This window comes from Hermetia illucens, chromosome 5 (genome assembly GCF_905115235.1).
Source record: "Hermetia illucens chromosome 5, iHerIll2.2.curated.20191125, whole genome shotgun sequence".
NCBI lineage: Eukaryota > Metazoa > Arthropoda > Insecta > Diptera > Stratiomyidae > Hermetia > Hermetia illucens.
Window position 1 is genome coordinate 28,663,718 of NC_051853.1, and position 20,426 is coordinate 28,684,143.

General features: G+C 43.2%; 1 protein-coding gene across 1 annotated transcript in view; it reads left to right on the forward strand.

The window, feature by feature from the left end:
- LOC119658067 overlaps positions 1 to 19,465 on the forward strand; it is a 66,025-nt gene extending 46,560 nt beyond the window's left edge. Inside the window, exons 2-3 of the mRNA XM_038065325.1 lie at positions 8,953 to 9,476; positions 18,949 to 19,465. Of these exons, the coding sequence (XP_037921253.1) occupies positions 9,040 to 9,476; positions 18,949 to 19,117 (606 nt within the window). The 5' untranslated portion in view covers positions 8,953 to 9,039 and the 3' untranslated portion in view covers positions 19,118 to 19,465. The remainder of the gene's footprint in view (positions 1 to 8,952; positions 9,477 to 18,948) is intronic.
- The last annotated feature ends 961 nt before the right edge of the window (positions 19,466 to 20,426 follow it).

Sequence of the window (20,426 nt, forward strand, 5' to 3'; positions counted from 1 at the left end):
CCGCTGTGGGTTGTGTTCGAATCGCATTACAGTCCTTGTTACAAATTTATTTCCTGGAGGCTTCTTAGAGCACAACAGCACAGTAACGCAAAAGAGGAGAGAGTATCATTCAGTATGTAGTGATTTTTGGTATCTCCTTATTCAATCGAATTGAGAGTCGTCACTAGGCTTCTCGAAATCCTTTGAAGTTTTCCCAGAAGATTCAATGAGAGAAAACGATAGTTGCAAGAGATAAGGATTCAGCGTTTTTAACTTATTAGCGAACAATTGAAAGGAATAAAACAGGTTGCAGTTCTTTTGATTTAAGGAACATGGACCATAATTTCGTGTTGACAGATTCTTGGATGTCAGTTGAAGTCCATTTAGGGAAAAATTGAGATGTTCCATTGCAAAATTCTAACATTTTGTACCTATTCAGGACAAACCATAACGTTTCCAAGAATTACAATTCGTTCGAGGGTAAGAATGGAACATAGTATTTTAGTAGATTTATAAGGATATTTGCAGATATTAACAGTGTTAGAGACTCTACAGCGTTCTACAATGCATGAGGAAGTAATAGCTGCTGTGGACAGTGATGAAGTATAGAGAAGGGCTCACTTTTCTATTGGTGTTTGTTCCGAACAACCAAGTGAATCGAAGACTGTAATTTCAATATAGTTTAGGAAGCGTTCCACAGTTTTCCATTATGGAATGTCAGCAATGATTAGATCATTATTGGACCAATTTTTAAATTTAAAATATTATGGCTATTAATGGGAATATCTCTGGACACGCATACTATTCCCAGTGCCTTAAATGGTTCACCTAGCACAGGGTCTATCTCAATTCATATCTCCTAATATGAAGGGTTTCCCTTTTTACCAAAAAGCCGGATATCTAACATAGACATCTGATTATTATCAACAAGTCCGCCCTATAGAGAAAAGCGTATGTTACTTTATCATTATGGCTCTATTCATCCTTGCTATTCTGTATCGATTTCATATTATTTCGCTTAAGCGAATATTACCTTGCCTCATCTCGTTTCTTCGGGAAGTTGTACCATTGGGAGCATGTCGGAGAAGGGGAGTTATCTATTTTTAACGTGACAACGCTTTATTGCGGTCGATGCTTCCAACATTCTTTTGTACCTTTGGATAGTATCCCTGATCGGAATCCGGCCATCTCTGAGTACTCAACAACAATAGGTATTTATAAAGGAATATCGATTTTACTTAACTTGTGTACGGGTCTGTATGGAAATATTTGTATTGACTCGATGGACAGAAATGTCTGGAAATATGAATATTAGAATAAAAAGCATCACGTACTTCGTAGGCATAGTTATGATTCAGTCGGAAATAGAAAAGAGATTCTAGACTCATTGATATTGCAATAGAAGCGGTATCTATTGTTTAAGATTACTCGCCAAGGATGTGGAATTCAAAAGGAACATTCACTTGTTGAATTTCGAATATCAGCTCACATTTAGCAGACTTTATCTTAGGACTCGTTGCTTTGAACTGTGCATGTGCAGATTTCAGGTTGGCCTGTACATATCGTGATAATTCCCTTCTTATTTTACTGACCTTTTTTATGTTACTATCCTATTCTCTTGATTGTGATTATTTTGGAGACAGCACCACCGTCGGTCCATCATTTCTTGATGATGAAACTTCGGCAATTGGAGTTGGCATCTAAATTGTTTTGGTATTTAACCTATAGGGATATCCTCTATAATAGAGAAAACGCTACATAGGCCCTAGGTTTCATCATCCTGGATCTAGTTGAGGTGACTCCGCTGCTCTACTAGCGTTCAGCGATTTTTACGATTGACCATTATTCGATCCGAGCCATCTCACGTACGTATCAAGTTCTTAACTTGGGTGTCCTCGATCAGGATTCAGGACGTCCATTGTTGATCGGGACGCGAAAATCGTACTGTTGTTTTCGCGTGCCTACTACTTTTTGTACAGTTGGAAGCAGTCTGTTGCATGCAACTTTACCATTCTCCCAGTATTATTACTCACTAGACGGTTTGTCAATCTTTGGAACTGCCATCAGGATCAGCTTTTTTGACTGACTAGGGAAGATGCTCTTTTCAAAGCATCTATAATGAGTGGAAAGAAATCACTTCGGGCTTGCTTTTATCACCACCTTCAAAGCTACGTTCGGTATTCCATTCAGCAGTTGACTCCTAAATTTTCGTATGCCGTAGGAAGCTCATCTTCTATAAAAGCTGGAATATTCCATAGTGATGTTCTGTTACGGTCAATTTTGCCATGCTATTAACATAGTATGCTGGTCCCAAGCCCAGGTAAAGGAGCAGGGTTTGAGGCAATGTATTCTGTATTATCCTCAGTAAAACAAAAATAAAATGTTGAGATCAGAAAAAGAGATAAATAGAGTATAGTTGGAGTTATTCCACTATGCTAAATCCTACCTGATCTTTCTTGGTGACAGGTCTCGCGACAGGCCGACGAAGAAAATGCATGCAATGTCGTTAGAAACAATATGATTGGATTGGGTTACAAGCCTCGAAAAAATGCTATGACGTTCACCTCAGTCGACGTGACAGGATGGGCCCCGGTCCTGTCAAGAAATGGGTAAGGATTCTTGACGCATGGACGGCGTCAGGACGTAAGCAAGTTAGTCCGAACAAAATAAATACGTGTCTGCACGCTAAATGTTGGCACCCTAACTGGAAAGACCGAGGAACTCGTAAGAGCCCTTCGGAAAAGGCGCATTGATATCTGCCCTCTGCAAGAAACCCAATGGTTTGGTGCCAAAAGCTGCGACGTTCAACACGAATGCGGTAAAAATGGCTATAAATTTCTCAGACATTAAATATGGTGTTGGCATTGCTATCTTAAAGGTTTCCGTGATGGCATTAAAAAAGTCGAACGATTTGATGGTCGGCTGGTGAAGCTCACCATTATATCAGCTGATCGCACTATTCACTTCTTCACCGCGTACATTTACTTATGAATACATGGTTCATCAAACGATTGTCTCATCTTCCTAAATTTTATAGTGGCAGCAGTAAAACGCAAATCGACTATATTCTCATAAGACGCCGACATTTTACTACTATCACTGATTGCAAAGCCGTTCCCAATGAGACCATCGCACCTTAACATCGGCCGTTGATTGCCGTCCTGTGAATTAAGTCACCTATCAAACAGTGTGAGGAACGCACTGGCAGGCGCGCATTAAATAGTGACAATTTCGTGAGAAGGAAGAAAAAATTATCGCACTTACGCGATTACCAACCATTGCGAATGTGGAAGAATCGTGGAACCAAATGAAAGACACGATCCACAAAGCGGTCTCTCCAACCCGCGGGGTCACTAAGGCGGGTAAGCGGTACATCAACCGAGATACTTGGCATTGGAATGACGATGTTGAAATGAAGGTCCGTGAAAAGAAACGCCTCTACCACAAATTTCTCGACGATAAAACACTGGCCAATTGGCAAATTTATAAGAATGCCAACCGAGCAGCAAAGAAAGCAGTCACTGTCACCCGAGCGGAACATTATAAAAATCTTTACAACAAACTGGACACTCGGGATGGCGAGAGAGATCTGACTCTCGTCATCCAACCCCACATTCTTGATAGAAATTCACCTTCAGTTCTTGTATGGTGCCTTTTCTTGTCATTCCATCTGCATGGATTACATATATCGCATTGCTTTGTCTAACATCTGTTTGCCCATACAGCCAGCAAGTTGATTGTTGTTGGCTGCATGCCGTCGTATTTTCTTCTCAATTTCTTTATTATGTTGACACTTTCGTCTGGAATTTTAAATTAGTACATCAATTCCCGAGATAAAGAGCTTCTTTGAAATAAACATGTGAAGGTAAAGTTGAAATGAACTCTCACAGCTTATCGGCTGTGCAGATGGGTCTTTGCCCCTACATGGAGACTCAGGCCTCATGTGGCAATATGGATATACTAGGGCGCTATCATTAAGCCAATGTTCGCTTATGCAACCGTAGTATGGTAGGTTGAGGTGAGACAAAGAAGTTTTCACTGTAAACTAGCCGTACTCTCTGGATATCACCGGTGCCATGAGCACAACATCTGGCTCAGCTCCGCATTCATTACTCAATTTGCAGCCTTGTAGAGGGAAATGAAATCTTGGATCCCTTACCAAAAGGGAGTTGAATTTCCCATGTGCAATTGGAGTCTCAGTAGAGTTGGCTAAGATTGTCTCCATAAACTAGGAAAAATATTTATATATTAGAAACACCAAATTTGTCCTGTCAGAACCTGACATGCAGCGGAATTGCACAAGATGATACGTGTTCCTCCTGTAATGAGGAGTACGGAGCATTTTCTATATGAATGCTCGGCCTATGGGCGAGATGGATGAGTGCTTAGAGGCTATGCTTCTCCCCCATCTCAGGCACACACCGGTTCCCTTCATATGTCCTCCTTTGGCTTAATCTCGTCGACGATTCCTGCAAACAACAGCCGAAACAATCAGCGTTGGCCGGTTTAACCACGCGCCCAACCTTCTCCTCGTGCAGCTCGACTAGACACGTTGACCTCCACGTTCGATAAGATCGTTGGTGAGATATCGCGTCACACATCACAATAGGTGATCCAGCTTCAGTAGACGGTGGCAGCGTTAACAACCGCCTTTTCTAAACTAGCGGAGGCTGGTTCGCGCTTTTCGTTCGAGTGATGGGACTAAATCGCGGTCTAGATCCACCTCCCGAAAAGGACGATTTGATAGTAGGTCGCCAAGACCCTCAAAAATAGCTGGTGTATGCTGATGCCGCCGAACGTTCGCAAATAAGGTCACTAAATGTCCCAGTCCAGTCCTTTTCCCGCAACGGTTACAGTAAGCGAACACCACGGCTCTTAACAAATTATGACTCCTAGAGCCGGCGCCATTACCTAATAGATACAGACGCTGAAGTCTCGAATTGTTAGCGGATTTGTACAATAGATTCGTGGTCGACTCTACAACCTCCCTTAAGTCATCATGAAGAATCACAACCTACTCGCCCAACACTCTTTTCAACGTTTTTGAAAACACAGTCGATCCACGTATTCGCATACCTCTTCAAAAATATCATAGCATCAACGCTCTTGCATCCCTTATCTTTAATGAGGTGTAGAACCACGTAGTTGCGCGGGAAGAGTTCAATGAACTCCTTAAGCAGGGTATTGGCAAACTTTCAGCTGTTGGTCTTTGCCACTTCACATACTCCCTAAACCCAAAGGCGAATGGGGATTTTTTGGCGATTACAAATGTCTAAATGGCTAAACGATTCCAGACTGATACCCCACTCTACTCATTCACGGCGTTGCGCACTCTATCGCAGACTGCCGTATTGCCTTGACCTTCGACTTAGTGAAGACATATCACCAAAATTTGACTGACTGACTTTTGGACTGTACAATGTGGCGCAAACCTTCCAGAGATGCATCTACTCTGCGCTACCAAGCTTTCAATTTTGTTTCATATATTTGGATAATGTTTTGGTCGCATCCTCCTCGGAGTTTAAGCACTTAGAGCACTTCGTGTGTATTTTTTAATGTCTCTTTCAGACCGGTCTAGCACTGCAGGTGAGATTGCTCGGTTCCCTCAAGGCATCCAACTGGACCCAATAAAAGTGGAAACGATTTTCAGCTTCCCGTTTTCAAAAATGGTTAAGGATCTGAGACAGTTCTTGGACATGTTTTTCATTTATTGTCCGAGGCCGCCCACTATCGATCGATCCTCAACGCTTACCTGTCTGTGTATAAAACCAGAGACTCGCTCCTGATTGTGTGGTCCTAAGAGAATATTTAGGCATTTCCAACCACCAAGCAATAGCTGGTGGGAGCTAGACTTCTGGCATTCCTTTAGCAAGATGCATCCCTGGCTCTATGTGTGGATGTCTTAGATTTAGTTGCAACCTCAACGTAACTGCAACACCAATGATCATGTGTTATGAACCGCTTATTTTGCAATAAAATACTTGCGGTACTTCCCTTGATGGCAGGCCGGCACAAGTTAATATCCTCACCATTGCCGGCAATCCGCCAGAGGGACCGCGCTGTTCTCCAAAGTCATAGGCCTAACTCCAAATACACTTCCAGGGAGTCTCCTATCTTTGGCTCAACATGCAGTGTATTCTACGGGACATTAGACAAAGGACCAAGATCTATCGCACTCAGACGTCCGGACAACAACTCCGTTAGTTACCGCAAAATATCTCTGGCCGCTCATGAACAAGGACATTAAGTCTTGGGGCAGACAACGCATTGTATGTTAGAATTGCAAGATTGTGAAACATGTCAGGAATATGCGTGCTCTCTCTACCCACCAAGTGTTCGCATATATTTTGCCTCAATTTAATTGGCCTTTTGCAAGACCTGCGTGGTTTTAGGTGTTGTCTCAAAGTCATCGATAGCTTCACGCGGCGGCTTGAGATGATATCTCTGAAAGACATTTCTGCACAATCTAATGCTGAAGTCCTGTATCGAGAGTTGATTTAATGCTTCGATGTGCCGGCAATTATAATCATCGATCAGGCAATGCAGTTCGTATCCTGCCTTTTCTCGGAGTTAAGCAAATTGCTTGGGTTCAAACACCACCGAACAAGTGTGCACTACCTACAGTCTAATGGGATAGTGATGGGGGAAGATGACACAGGATGTTAATGACTATTACAATGGCCCAAGGCAACTCTTCTTGGTCGCAAGTCTTACCACTCATTCTACTTGGCCGCCAAACAGCCAATCGCGAATAACTTACTGCAAGTCTCTCGGAGCGGTTATATGGGGAGATATTAGGTCGAGGCTTAATACCCCCGTGTTGTTGTGTGAAGTCCCCATCACCCGCCAACTATACGAAAAACGTGGGCGTCGCGCTCAGGGATTGCGAATCCTACACGTATGCCCTATTTAGGTTGAATGCCTCCTGGAAACTGTTACTTTATGGGGGCCTTTGCGAGATCCTCGAGCGAGCTCCACCCCGTTTTAATCTCAAGATTTCCCTGACCTGATTAAAGTCTTTCTTCCCGGAAGAAAATGCAGCCACGACTGACTGACGGTAATTGGGTTAAGGTAGCTGTGGTAGTGGAGTTTTGTGGCGTTGAGTGTGGGGTGAAGTGATTTGCGCATCCATTTGGTATTAAATGCTGTTTGCGGACGATAGCACTTTCCGACTAGAGGTCTCTTGGAGGTCCCCAAGGTAGGGTGGCTCAAGCTAGAGCTTGACAATTGCTAAGGAAGAATCTGAGAGTTTTTTCCACCACTCTGACACGTCCACATTGCTAATTGGAGTATATGGCGAGGCTGGTTCTGGCAGTATGCTTCCATGTAGGCTAGTGCGTATTAGCGCTCGTCTGACCCAAGAACTCGTGCAATCAGATTTTGTTGTATGAGGGTCAGATGCTCCTTCAGCACAGGTGCGGCAGAGCCTTTGCAATCTGAAGCCAGCGGTTGCTACGTAGTTCGAGTAGATTTCACCATTCACAGTTACCAACGAGATATCAACTACTCCCACCAAGGGACTGACAAGGTCGAGAATTCGTCTTGCCGGTCGGTCCGCCTGCTCATTCCCCTCTATGTTCGTATGGCTGGGAGCTTAGAAGAGGGTGATTTTGAGGATGTCACCCAGATTGTTGAGTTTGTCCTTGCACTGCTCCACCAGCCTGGAGGATGTCGTCTTAATGCTCGCTTGGCTGTCTGTCAAGATAACTACGTTACGCATGGGGCTAAGAGACATACATGTTCATTTGCGGGAAGTCAACCAATCCAACTGGAATTCTCCTGCGTTTTGCTTGCGTAAGTAGTAATAAGATGAAATTTGTCATCTCTTTGTGGAACTAGCAGAAATCGGCTCACTTTGCTTAGAGATTCTTTGGTCCAATATTCCATTTCTTCCGTTGTTTGGTGCTAATTTAGGAGTATTTTTTAAGAGTTCTTTAGAACAATTTGTAACAAGCTTACCATTAATAACCCAAAATTGCTCAACATTTAACTCCTCTCCATCTCCTTATCCCATCAGCCAGAATGAAGGTCCTTAAGATACTTTAGTAAAACTTCTTCAAAGGAAATAAAAGCAAAATTAACTCTGAACAAACTCCCATCAAAGCAAACGGTCCTTGCTTGGCTATTTCTTCCATAACCATACTCGCGTTCAAGCTGCTACCCTACTCCGGTAGTTAAACGTTGATTACAGCACTTCCCCTGCGTTTCTACATACATACACTCTGCTAATTCAAGCGTTTGCCCTTCAGTATGTCGGTTGAGAAAGTAACCTAACACCTCGCATGGGAAACTCTAGTCCTTGGCTACATCTGTAGGCATTGCTCAGACTTGGCAATTTCGCCATTTTGAGATTTTTTGCTTTCATTTACTTCGGCTTTAATTGCTACCCTTACAGAACATAAAGATGTGCCATGTTCCATTAGACACACAGTACAGCAAAACGAATGGTAAAAAGATTAGAAAAGATGGTTTGCTCGGTAAGATAATTGTCTGCAAAAAGGTGAACGAGGACATTTACAGGCACTCATTTGAGGATTTAAGGGGGATTTCTTTAGCACGTGCTTTAAATGTTTTGGATAGAGTCGAGCTGTTGAAGTGTTCAGCTTTAGAGCATTGTTTGGCGGGAAGGGTGGCAGCGATTAACATGATAATAGGCTGGCGTAATATCCTTAGCGTTCTTTACGGTGTTAATGAGAGGAATTTAATCATGGATTAAAGGGATCATTGCGAGTGTAATGTGGCAGATCATGTTAATTTGGGGTTTCATTGCTGATTCAAAGTTGAGTTTATTCAGGACCAGAAAGTTTTCGGGTAAGATCGCCTTAGAGTGTTTGTAGCCCGACTAAATCCTCTAAGCACCCTTTAAGGGGTTTGTCAATATTGAAGTGTTTAGACAATCTATCAAATCAAATGATAAAATTTCGTTCAAATTATGCTCTAATCAATTCCATTTCGATTTCTATCTATTTTCAGGACAATCAAATTCCTTTTTTTTCATAATCCATCAAATATCGCTTTGAAAGCAATAATCATCCTCACAATCCCGGGAACATCATAAAAATGCGTCGAGCATCTTTCACGCCAATTTTCAACGTCAGCAATCACGAACCATTAATTGTCGTCGAAGAAACAAACGTTGGAGAAGATGATGATTCCAAGCAAAGCAAGAAATCCAATAGTGGTGAATCATCAGAAGCGGAATCGCCAGTAAATCCATATCTATTATCGCCATTTCCTGATTTACAACAACGCCGTAAGCACTCCTTGCCATCGTTGCAAATTACCGAAGGAATCACAGCCAGCCAGGTGAGAAGATTATCGGAAGCAGGCTCTGAAGGAAGTGCGCTCAGCAGTAAGGATGTGGAATTCCTTGCAACACTCTCACAGAAGACGATCCCAGCGTCTGGCGGAAGGAGACATTCAATTGTGACCATTTCACCGGTACCGACGTCACTCTTTGGTCGCAACAGGCGGGAATCTATTTCGGGACCATTTAGGTATGTAGTATTGCTACCCAGCCCAATACAACTATTCGTCCTTTTTATTTTAAAAAGCAAAAGGATGTCAATTCTATTGATTGGAAGAATTTTCACTAAGAATGTGAAGGTTGTGCCAAAGGCCGGTCTCATGACGTTGGTTTAATTACATTTAGGAAGCTATTGACTTATTTTTACTTTAGAAAGCTCCTAGGGAAATTTCTTTTTTGAAAACCATACGTAGGAGTGGAGCCAAGACAAGTCTATCTTCAGATTATTTTTCGGAATCTTTTTTTTTTTGGAAAAATTCCATTTGAAGATTTTATGTTCTTAAATAAGAACTTTGATAGCATATCTGTTCTGAGATATAATGAGCGGGAGAGGAAGAGAGATGAGTCAAAAATGGTTTTACTGTTTGCGTTGACTTAGGCGGATTTAGGAATGGGAACGTCTTCTGCGAGAGGTTTAATTATTGATGACGGTCTTCTTTTTCTTCAGCCTTTGTCCTGCTCACAAGCGAGGTCGGTTTGTCGTGATCGGTTTCGCCATTTGGCTCTATCGATTGCCTGATCTCGGTGTAATCTCGAGGGTTTTAAATCCCCATCCAGCTTATCAAGTCACTGTTGTTTCGGCCGCCCCTTTGGTGGTTTACCATCGACTTCGATGTTCAGACCAATCTTGGCAAGTGAATTCCCGTTAGCGCGAATTGTGGGACCATACCATGGAAGACGCCTCTCTCGCAATTGTTTCACGATCGGTGCAACCTCACAACGATCGCGGATATCCTCATTTCGAATGTGATCAAAACGTGTCACGCCACTAGTCCAACGCAACATCTTCATCTCCATTACCGCAAGTCGCCGTTCATTGTCTTTTATAGTCAGGTTGTAAATACACTCAGAAGCAAAGAGAGCGACAGGATGGACGACATTGCGGGAAATTTTAAATTTGAGGCGTTCGTTGATACGTCGATCACATAGAACGCCAGTTGTGGAACGCCACTTCATCCAGGTTGCATTAATGCATGAAGCAATTTCATAACGCAGTTCTCCATTGGCTGATAGCGTTGACCCGACGTATTTAAATCGCTCAGTTCTGGGCAGATCAATGTAAAGAGGGTGATGCTTCTCACGGTGTTTCTCCATGAGTAACCGCGCAGTGTGTATTGCGCCAGTAGTTCCGCAGTTTTTAATAAATCCGGCTTGATTCACGGTTATTTGAACGATTTCGCGAATACGGTTATGAAGAATGCATTCAAAAATTTTCATGGTATGGGAAAGTAATCGGATCGGACGGTAATTTGAACATTCTGCTGGACTACCTTCCTTTTTCATATTAGAACAGTGGTACTTTCTTGCCAGTCAGATGGTGTTCTTCCTACCTGAATAACCCGATTAAAGAATTAACTAAGCCACAGGGTCCCAGCTCTTTGCTTTCCAGAGCTCAGATGCAATGTCGTCAGGTCCTGTTGCTTTCCCCGATTTCATCCGTTTTATTGCCACCTCGACTTTAAGTCCTTGAGGGTTTAACGTGAGCACCTGTCTTGCGACTTAATCCCACGGTCTTCTTAAGACACGGATTGATTTTTTGACCACAATCAGAGCCCCGCAGAGACAAGCAACAACGGTACCAGTCCATACCAAGTGCATGGCCTAGCATTCATACTTGTGGATGCAAGACATACCTAAATCTCTCCCGAACTAAGGAGTACAGCACCCGTGTTGAAACCCAGCACCACGCCGAGCATAACCAATAACCCCCATGAAACTCCCACTAAGGGGCCAACCGCAAACAACCGAGCTGTACTCACATACAACGGGAGTTCACCCGAAGTATGAGAGTCCAGAAGCAATCCCGGTTCCCATGGTACCAGTATACACCTGGTAAGGTTTCGTGGCCAGTTACCACTTCAGATGAGCCCCCGTGCAGACTTGGGTCTAATCGCCCTGATTAGGCCTTTGGATCATTCGCCTACTGCATCACGGCCGGCAAGCCAAAGTGAGTATAACGTCTCCCGGTGCCACCACTATGGAGGTTCTCCTCGGCCACTTGGTTTTGGTTTGGCCAACAGGGTTGCCGCTCCGTCTTCCTCATCGCCACCTCTGAGCACCGCTGACAGGTGGAATTGGTCCAAATGTCGACAATGATTGTGAAAGTGGAGGATGAGCAAATTCTTCAGTTGAAATCTGTTCGAAGTATTCTCGTCATCTATTCGTTGCGGCTCGACGGTTAATAAGCAAAGTACCCCTTGTCGTTAACGCAACCGAAGTCCTCGATATCTTGTATGCGTTCGTTACGGTTTTTGGCAAGTCGATAGAGATCGCTCTCGCCATTCCGAGTGTCCAGTTTATCGTAAAGATTTTTCTAATGGTCCGCTCGGGTGTCAGCGACTGCTTTCTTTGCTCCCCGGTTAGCATTCTTATAAATTTGCCAACTAGCCTGCGTTTTACTGTCGAGAAGTTTGTGGTAAAGGCGTTCCTTTTCACATGCCACATGGTTGGTTATGTGGGACTCTTACCCACTAAAACCACCTCCTTCTCCTTCCACTCTCCCCGCGGGACTCCCATTTGGTATTACGTCGCGGGGCTGGATCAGAATTTATTCTGCGCTCATGTTAATATTCTTGTTTCTCTCGTGTTCATTCTTTCGGATGACTTCTTCCTGCCTAAGCTTCTATCCGATGGCTGCAATCACTTTTTCGACTTTGGTCCATATCCCCTTTGCCTTCACCAGAAGTTCCGTTATATTGCGAATGCAGCTTCTAATGTAGCCCTTTGAGCTTCGAATCTTGGGCAATGAAAAAAGACGTATGCTGCGTCCTCTGCAATATTTGGGCACTTTGGGCAATATGGCGAATCATCACGCCCAAACCGATACAGATATGCTCGATAGCCTCCGTGTCCGTTCAAGAATTGAGTTAGGTCGAAACCTACTTCGCCGTGGGGTCGCTCGATCCATTTCTGGATATCCCATATGACTTCGTGAGTCCAGCGAACTTTTTCTGACTCGTCCCACTTCTCTTGCCATTCCGCGATAGTTTCAGTTCGTGCGAACTGTCGCCAACGGGCAGGAGATTCTCCGGTGAGATACGTTCGATCGTAAACACGTTGTATTTCTTTCGCTAGAATCTCAATCAGGACCATTCTTGCTATCACGCAAGCTGCTTCATTGTGTATTGTTCTGTAAGCGTAACATGTTCGGAGTGCACTTATGCGATACGCAGCTCCAATCTTTCTCTTATTTGCTATATTTTCCAGTGCATCTGTCCATACTGGGGCTGCATACAGTAGGATCGAACTGACCACCTTCGGATCGGCCTTGAGCCACCTATATTTAGTAGCATTCTCGCAACCAGCGTTCCGATGTTATATGTCTTGGCTGCTGCACCCTCCACATGCAATCTGAAATTCAACCTTCGGTCAATCATTGCACCTAAGTACTTAAGTGCAGGCTTGGAATGAATTGTTTGCGTTTCAACTTTGATCTTCATGGAAGTGCACTTTCTCCGCTTGCTAATAAGTACTACTTCCGTCTTATGCTCTGTGAGCTGTAGACCAGCATTCTCTAACCAGAATTTAATCTCAGATTGCTTCATTTGCATAAAGCTCGACTTCTTCGAGAAGACGTGCAACAACCGTTATACCAATATCGTCCATGAAACCAATGGAGGCCACACCAGTAGGAAGGTCTAGGGTCAGTACTCCGTTATACATAATAATCCACAAGAGTGGCCCTAGGACCGACCTTTGTGGAACTCCGCATTTCGTTTGGTATGATTTCATTTGTTCATCTGATTCGTAGCACAAAATCTTATCGATTAGGAAGTCGGCTACGATACGCACCAGGTACTTCGCCACGCCTAAGTTGATTAGGGAGTCAAGTATCTTGCTCCATCTAGCGGAATTGAAGGCATTCTTCACATCAAGTGTAATCACTGCACAACATTTGCTCTCGTCAAGTGCGGTCTTAGCTGTGTTAGCTACTAGGACAACTGCATCCGTTGTAGACCTCCTCTTTCGAAAACCGAACTGATTTTCGGAGGGACCGCCATTCTTTTCGGCAATTCGAAATAATCTGTTATAGATTACTCGTTTGCCAGTATTATTTATTAGAAGGCACAATCCGCCTGTCAGAAAGGAAAGGTTTGTTTGGCTTGGGGACTAGTATTAATTTCTTCTTCTTCAATTGTGTAGGAAATGCTCCTTCTTTAAGGCATGTGGTGAACGCCTCGGAAAACATATTTGGAGCTACTTTGACTGTTATCTTGAGAGCTTTATTGGGGATGCTATCCAAACCAGTTGCTTTATTTCCAACAATTTTATCCGCAGCTTCGAGAACCTCCTTTTCACTTACCATGGGAACTTCGGCGGTGTCTATGTCGACAGTGGGAAGGTTAGCGGTACTCACATTCGGTCGGAAAAGATCCATTACTATTTCATTAAGCAGAGTAGGGCAAGAAGTCGGTGGGGAGCGTTTGTCCTTGACTTTTGATATTATTGTTTTATAGGCCCCGCCCCAGGGGTTCGTTTCAGCTTCATTACACAGTCGCTTAAAGTGTTCGCTTTTACTTTTTATTATGGCCACATGTAATTTCTTCCGAGCGTTTTTGTATTCTTCATGTAATTGCTCGTATTCAGATCGGTTTCTATTTCGCTGACTGCGCTTTCTGACCTTGAGGCAGGCCTTGCGGTATTCTCCAATTTCCGAATTCCACCAAAAGTTCGGAACTCGTTTCTGGGATACAACATACCTTGGTATGGATGCGTCACATGCTCGACGCAACTTTTCGCCGATTTGTAAAGCTTTATTTTCTGCGCTTCCTCTAAGCGTCTGTCTGTCTGTCGGTCACACGCATTTTGCTCCGAGATGGTTATAGCGATTGACACCAAATTTGGCAGAAAGGTGAGAACTGTGAACGCTCATGCATACATTGAGTTACATCCTTACGTCGAATTTAAGGGGGGGTTTAAAAATAGGGAGTGTCCGGATAGCTCAGTGGTTAGAGCACTAGGCTGTCATACGGAAGGTCGCGGTTCAAATCTCACTGGTGGCAGTGGAATTTGCATCGTGATTTGACGTCGGATACCAGTCGACTCAGCTGTGAATGAGTACCTGAGTCAAATCAGGGTAATAATCTCGGGCGAGCGCAATGCTGACCACATTGTCTCCTAGTGTACCGTTACGGTCTTGAATGAAGTGCTCTAACCCACTTCAAGGCCCTGATCCAATATGGATTGTTGCGCCAACGATTATTATTATTATTAAAAATAGGGACTAACGGTTCTCCATTTGGTCCGGTCCAACATCAAATGGATGTAGACTTAGGATCCCTCATTATCCTTAACAATAATTTAACAAAAGGTCAGGCGATGACGGCTTTACGGTTTCTTGCCACGGACCCCTCGTTTAGGGCTTAGCACCCAAACTTTAAAAAAATGTCAGGCGATGACGGCTTTACGGTTTCTTACCAGGGCAAAGGCAAATCGTCCGGTCCCGCATTAAGTTGATGCGGACTTAGGACCACACAATTCTCAAAAAAAAAAAATTATTTAACTTTAGCTTAGCTTAGGCTCAAACTATTGGTGGTTTCTCTTGGATATAATTTACACCCTTATCGTGTTTTTGCGAATATATAAAGGAGCATTTTCCACCTGTTGCCACTTACAGTCACGCTGCTCCCAGGGCGGAGGTGAGGCAGCGTCTGATGAGTTGCTTCTGTCCTGGACAAAACCGTTAGTTCCTATTAGTCACGTCAGGCTAACAAGCGATTAGTTAAAATTTGTCGGTCCGAATACATGCTGTAAGCAGAACTATCAAGTACTGCCTGCAGGTCGCATCGGTAAACCGAACATGTTCCCGCGATGAGCCCATGTTTGTATGCAAGGTTTTGGTGAATCACCTTACATACAGCATTGTGCCTGATCGTGCATTGCACCGGTTCCATTACAGTGCAGCCAGAAATGAGATGATTTAACGTCTCTAAAGCTGAACCACAGATTTTGCACTGGTCGTTCTCCACCCGCTTTTTCATTATGAGCTTTTTATAAGCTCGGGTGCGACCACTTCGTCCTGAATGGCACACATAAATCCCTCCTTCTCAGCAAAGGGTTCGCCAGTATACAGCCACTTTCTTCAACGTGGTCACGCAAGAGGTCATCGACATCACGGTGGCATCTCCTGACATCGCGGCTCGACATCCTTTGATACTCTCCACTCCCCGATGAAAGACGCATTGATTTCGTTATGGGCATGGATCCCCCTCCACCCACTCCATTTCGGAATCCGAGGAAGACAGATTGGGTGATGTATCAAATAGAATTGAGCGCCCGAGTCACGATCCCTGGGAAGCGCATCAAATCCATTGCTGGAATTGAGAAGACAATCCAGATGATCACAACTAGCATGAGAGAAGCTTTCGAAGAAAGCTGTCCACTCAAGATGTCAAAGAAGGGTAAAACACCATGGTGGTACTCGGATTTGGCAAAACAGAGGAGAACGACATGGATGCTCCTTAATCGTGCTCTGAAGGGTGAATGAAGCACTAGCTGGAATCGCTATAAAGAGGCACAGAAGGTTCAAAATAAGAGCATAAGATCGGCTAAACGATCATCTAGGAGACGCTTTTGTGAAGAGACTAACTCTCTTGAGGCAACGTCAAAACTGAAGCGGATTCTGGTCAAAGAACGTAGCCAGAAACTGGGCTATTTACGTTTACAGAATAGGAAGTACACAGAAAGCGATGAAGAAACGGCAAATCATTTGCTTGAAGTACACTTTCTAGGCAGCATCCAAAATCTAATCTTGGAGCCAACAGGTGCATACAGCCCTCAACCGAGAGAATGGAATCTTGCATGCAAAGTAGTATCACTGGAGCGAGTGAAATGGGCATTTAACTCGTTCCATAGATACAAGTCTGCAGGTCCGGATGGCATCATCCCTGCACTAGTAATAGAAGGAATGGATGCCCTGGGTCTACACATTCGGAATATATATCGTGCATGCCTTGCACACGTTTATATTCCAATTAAATGGCGCAAAAAGCTTTCGACCGATCAGCCTAACGTTCTCTCTGGTAAAAGGACTAGAAAGACTAGTAGATTGGTTCATAAGGGATACACACATTCCCAAGTGGCCACTTCACCATAGGCAACACGCCTACCAGAAAGGCAAATCCACGGAGACAGCACTCCATGAACTTGCGGCGAAAATTGAAAAGGCTATGTCCGAAAAAGAATACGCCTTAGGCGCATTCATGGACATTGAAGGTGCCTCCAATTATGCCTCATTCGCGACAATTTGTGATGCGGCAAGACAGCATGGAATCGAACCGCTGCTAATCAGTTGGATTCTTCACCCTAGAGTGGAGAAAAATCCACATATCGGTCGGTCAGAAGTCTATTGAAGCAGGATGTCTCAGGGGCTGTTCATAGGGAGGGGTTCTTTCTCCACTGTTATGGCTCTTGGTGATGGATACCCTGCTGTGGCTCCTGGAGGACAAAAAAGTCTTCTGGCAAGCATTTGCAGATGACCTAGCCGTAATAATTACCGGCAAGTTTGCGGATACAGCATGTGACCGCTTGAATGCAACTCTGCATGTAATCCACAGCTGGTGCCTCCGCAATGGACTCCCGGTGAACGCTAGGAAGACTGGACTAGTTATGTTCACTAAGAACGTCAGGTGGGGCAGCTATACGCTACCCACCTTAGCAGGGGCGGAAATCCAGCTGGCACAAACAGTCAAGTACTTAGGAGTACATTTCGACTCCAAGTTAACGTGGAAGCATCATATCCAGGAACAATATCAGAAATCCTGCAGATTGTTCTGGTGCTGTAGGAATGCGATAGGTAAGACCTGGGGACTTTCACCTAAACGGATATACTGGATGTATACATCCATAATAAAACCCATTTTGATGTATGCATGCATCGTCTGGTGGCCAAGACTGAACTTTGCTAACAGCAGGAACGTGCTAAAGCAGATTCAGAGATTTGCCTAAGTATTACTGGAGCAATGAGTACTACGGCAACTGCGGCACTTGAAGCTATCCTAAATTTACCCTTCATTCACTTGGAGGTGAAACGGAAAGCGGCCAACGACGCATATAGGCTCGATACCATTGGGGCGTGGAAAGGCGGCCAATCAAACGGTCATGCGTCTATCTACAAATTCCTTGGAAAACATCCGGTCGCCCTGATGCCGACTGATCATATGGTTTCCAGATTCGTCTTTGAAAAGACATACACTGTCGTAATCACCAAAAGAGAAGAATGGTCGACAAGTGGCCATGAGTCTTTTCAGATTACAGACCTAATAATCTTCTTGACGGGTCATGGATCGGGCGCAGGGGTGTTCTCAGAGAATACGATTATAGAACTGGCCCGACCCTTCGGAAAAATGACGACCATATTCCAGGTGGCCAGCTTTTAGGGATATCGAATTGGTGGACCTCGGCGCAAAACCGGGATGTCTGGAGTTCCTTATTAAGGCAGGCCTAGATCGGATACCGGTTGTTGCGCCGTTGATGATGATGATATTCCAGGTGGAGATATATGCGATTTCATTGGCAGCAGAAGAATGTCTACGACAAAAATGGAGGGGTTGCACTATTCGAATCTGCTCCGACAGTCGGGCGGCATTAGCAGCGCTAAATGACAACTACATATCAAGCCAGTTGGTGTGGAGTTGTCATCAGGTGCTATTGAAACTTGGCCGACTGAACGAAACGTTCCTGATGTGAGTGCCGGGGCACTCTAACATTGCCGGTAATGAGGAGGCTGACAGACTGGCTCGCCGAGGGTCTGGATCCACAATGGTGGGGCCAGAATCAGCTCTTGGAATCCGACCATCTACTGTCAAGTCTACTTTGGATGGTGAAGTTGTAAAGATTCACGCAACCGAGTGGAGAAATTTGGACTCTTGCCGGCAAGCGAAAATCCTTGTGAAGGAGCCTAGGGCCACTAGAGCGACATTTTTGTTGTCCCTTAAGAAGTGGGACATGAAAACCCTAGTAGGGCTTTTGACGGGACACTGCCCCTTAAACTACCATATGGAAAAATTGGGGTAGTGGTTTCGACTGTGTGCAGCCAATGTGAGGAGGAGGAGGAGACGGCCCTGCACTTTTTATCCAGCTGCCCGGCATCCTCAGATCTCAGACGAAGACACCTTGGCAAGGTTCTCTTCAATGAAAAATCTGCACACTCTCTGCCTCTGGAGAAAGTTCTCAGATTCGCTAAAGCCTGCGAACACCGTAGGCGGGAAGCCATTGAATAGGCAACTTACGGGGAGAGTACAATGGGCCTAACAATGGCCTGAGTGCTCGGAGTTGCGGCTCCCCCCAGTTAACTAAAGTAACTAAACTGTTTTTCAGTTTTTCCAGCATTATGTACTTTCCTTGTTTTTTCCAATATTGTGTCCTACAAGGGATTAATTGCTTAACATGTAATGAAATTTAAACATGTATCCTAAATTCTAAATCTATAATTTCCTCTACAGCCGCCGTGGTAGTGCAGTTCAAGGACCTCCTCTTACTGAGCATCGTGGAAGCGTACACAACCTTCAACTAGATATCATGGATGGAATAGTACAGGCCAGAAAGAATCGATCAGGAAGCGGAGTTTGGTCCGCTGGTATGACTGAAAACAACGTGCAGGTTGAAACATAAGTCCCGTTATAAATCTGTTCAGCGAATATGTCTATATGCTTGTAAATGAATTGTGTAAAATAGGAAGAATGAAAGTGTAGTTGCGAGGAGAGAAATACTGGGAGAAACGTACGATACCGTGAGAGTATGATACTGGCAAATGACTATATACAATATACCAAAGTTTAATTCATCTGAAGTGTGGCCAAATATTGAATATAAATTATTTATAATGACATTAAAAAATTTGCAATTCAACTCAAATATTAAAAACATTTCTAAATAATTTGTAAGTGTTAAAGGTATATGTGTGTAGTTGGATAATCAAGTGTTATAGAGAAAATTTAAGAATATAAAAATATCTCATAACTCTTTGGCTTTTTTGTTTATTTATCGACGTTACACAGAAATTAGTTATAATATTTTGTTAACTGAAAATCAAAAAAATATTATATTGGTGATTGCCTTAGGTTTCGTCATTCGTTCTTTATTATTTATAATTCTCGAAATAGTTGCTAATGCTAATTTATTGCAAAAAAAATATTCCAAAATTCCTTTTTGTTTTTCCAATGATTCAGGAACTGATGTTAACTAAAAACAATCATTTCTGGTAGAATACACAATAAAAGTCAACATACGAAATATTCCACCAAATAACAAAGACAAACAAATAAAGGTCATATTTTAATAAAATTATATTAAATCTTATTGAGGATGCGCGCATTAGCGAGACGGTGTTTATCTTCAGATTGATAAACAAAAAGGATATTATCAAATACAAAATAATATACTCGTAAAACATAGTTTAGTAAAACAAAAGTACTAAAACTGATTAAACAGACGAAAAGGGAGATATGAATATATTTCGATAAATTTTTGCTCCTCTCAGGCTGTTGTCTTTTAAATTAATGAAATTATTGTATTAGTAAATATGATATGATGCGGGAGTAAAGATAGGAGGGTAGATTGCTGAAACTTTTGATTTAAACAAATCAAAGACAATTGAAATTATATTTAAGGAACAGGAACAGGATCAAGATAGAAATGTATTGATATCAGAATGCTTCGAAAGTGCAAAATATTTTTTAATCAATTTAAAATATTTATAACGTAGTGAATCCCTGCACGGGTGTCACTGAATCCCTGTATGGTAAGACAACTTTGTATTTTAAGATTTAATTTATTTTTTATTTGACTTCATTTATACCATCTAGTTCGGTTCATAATTTTTAAATAATATTATTCCCTTTAATTTTTCAATGGTATGACTTTTTTCTAATTGACTTTTAATTAACACTTGAAACATAGTATACTAAAACAATATCAATCC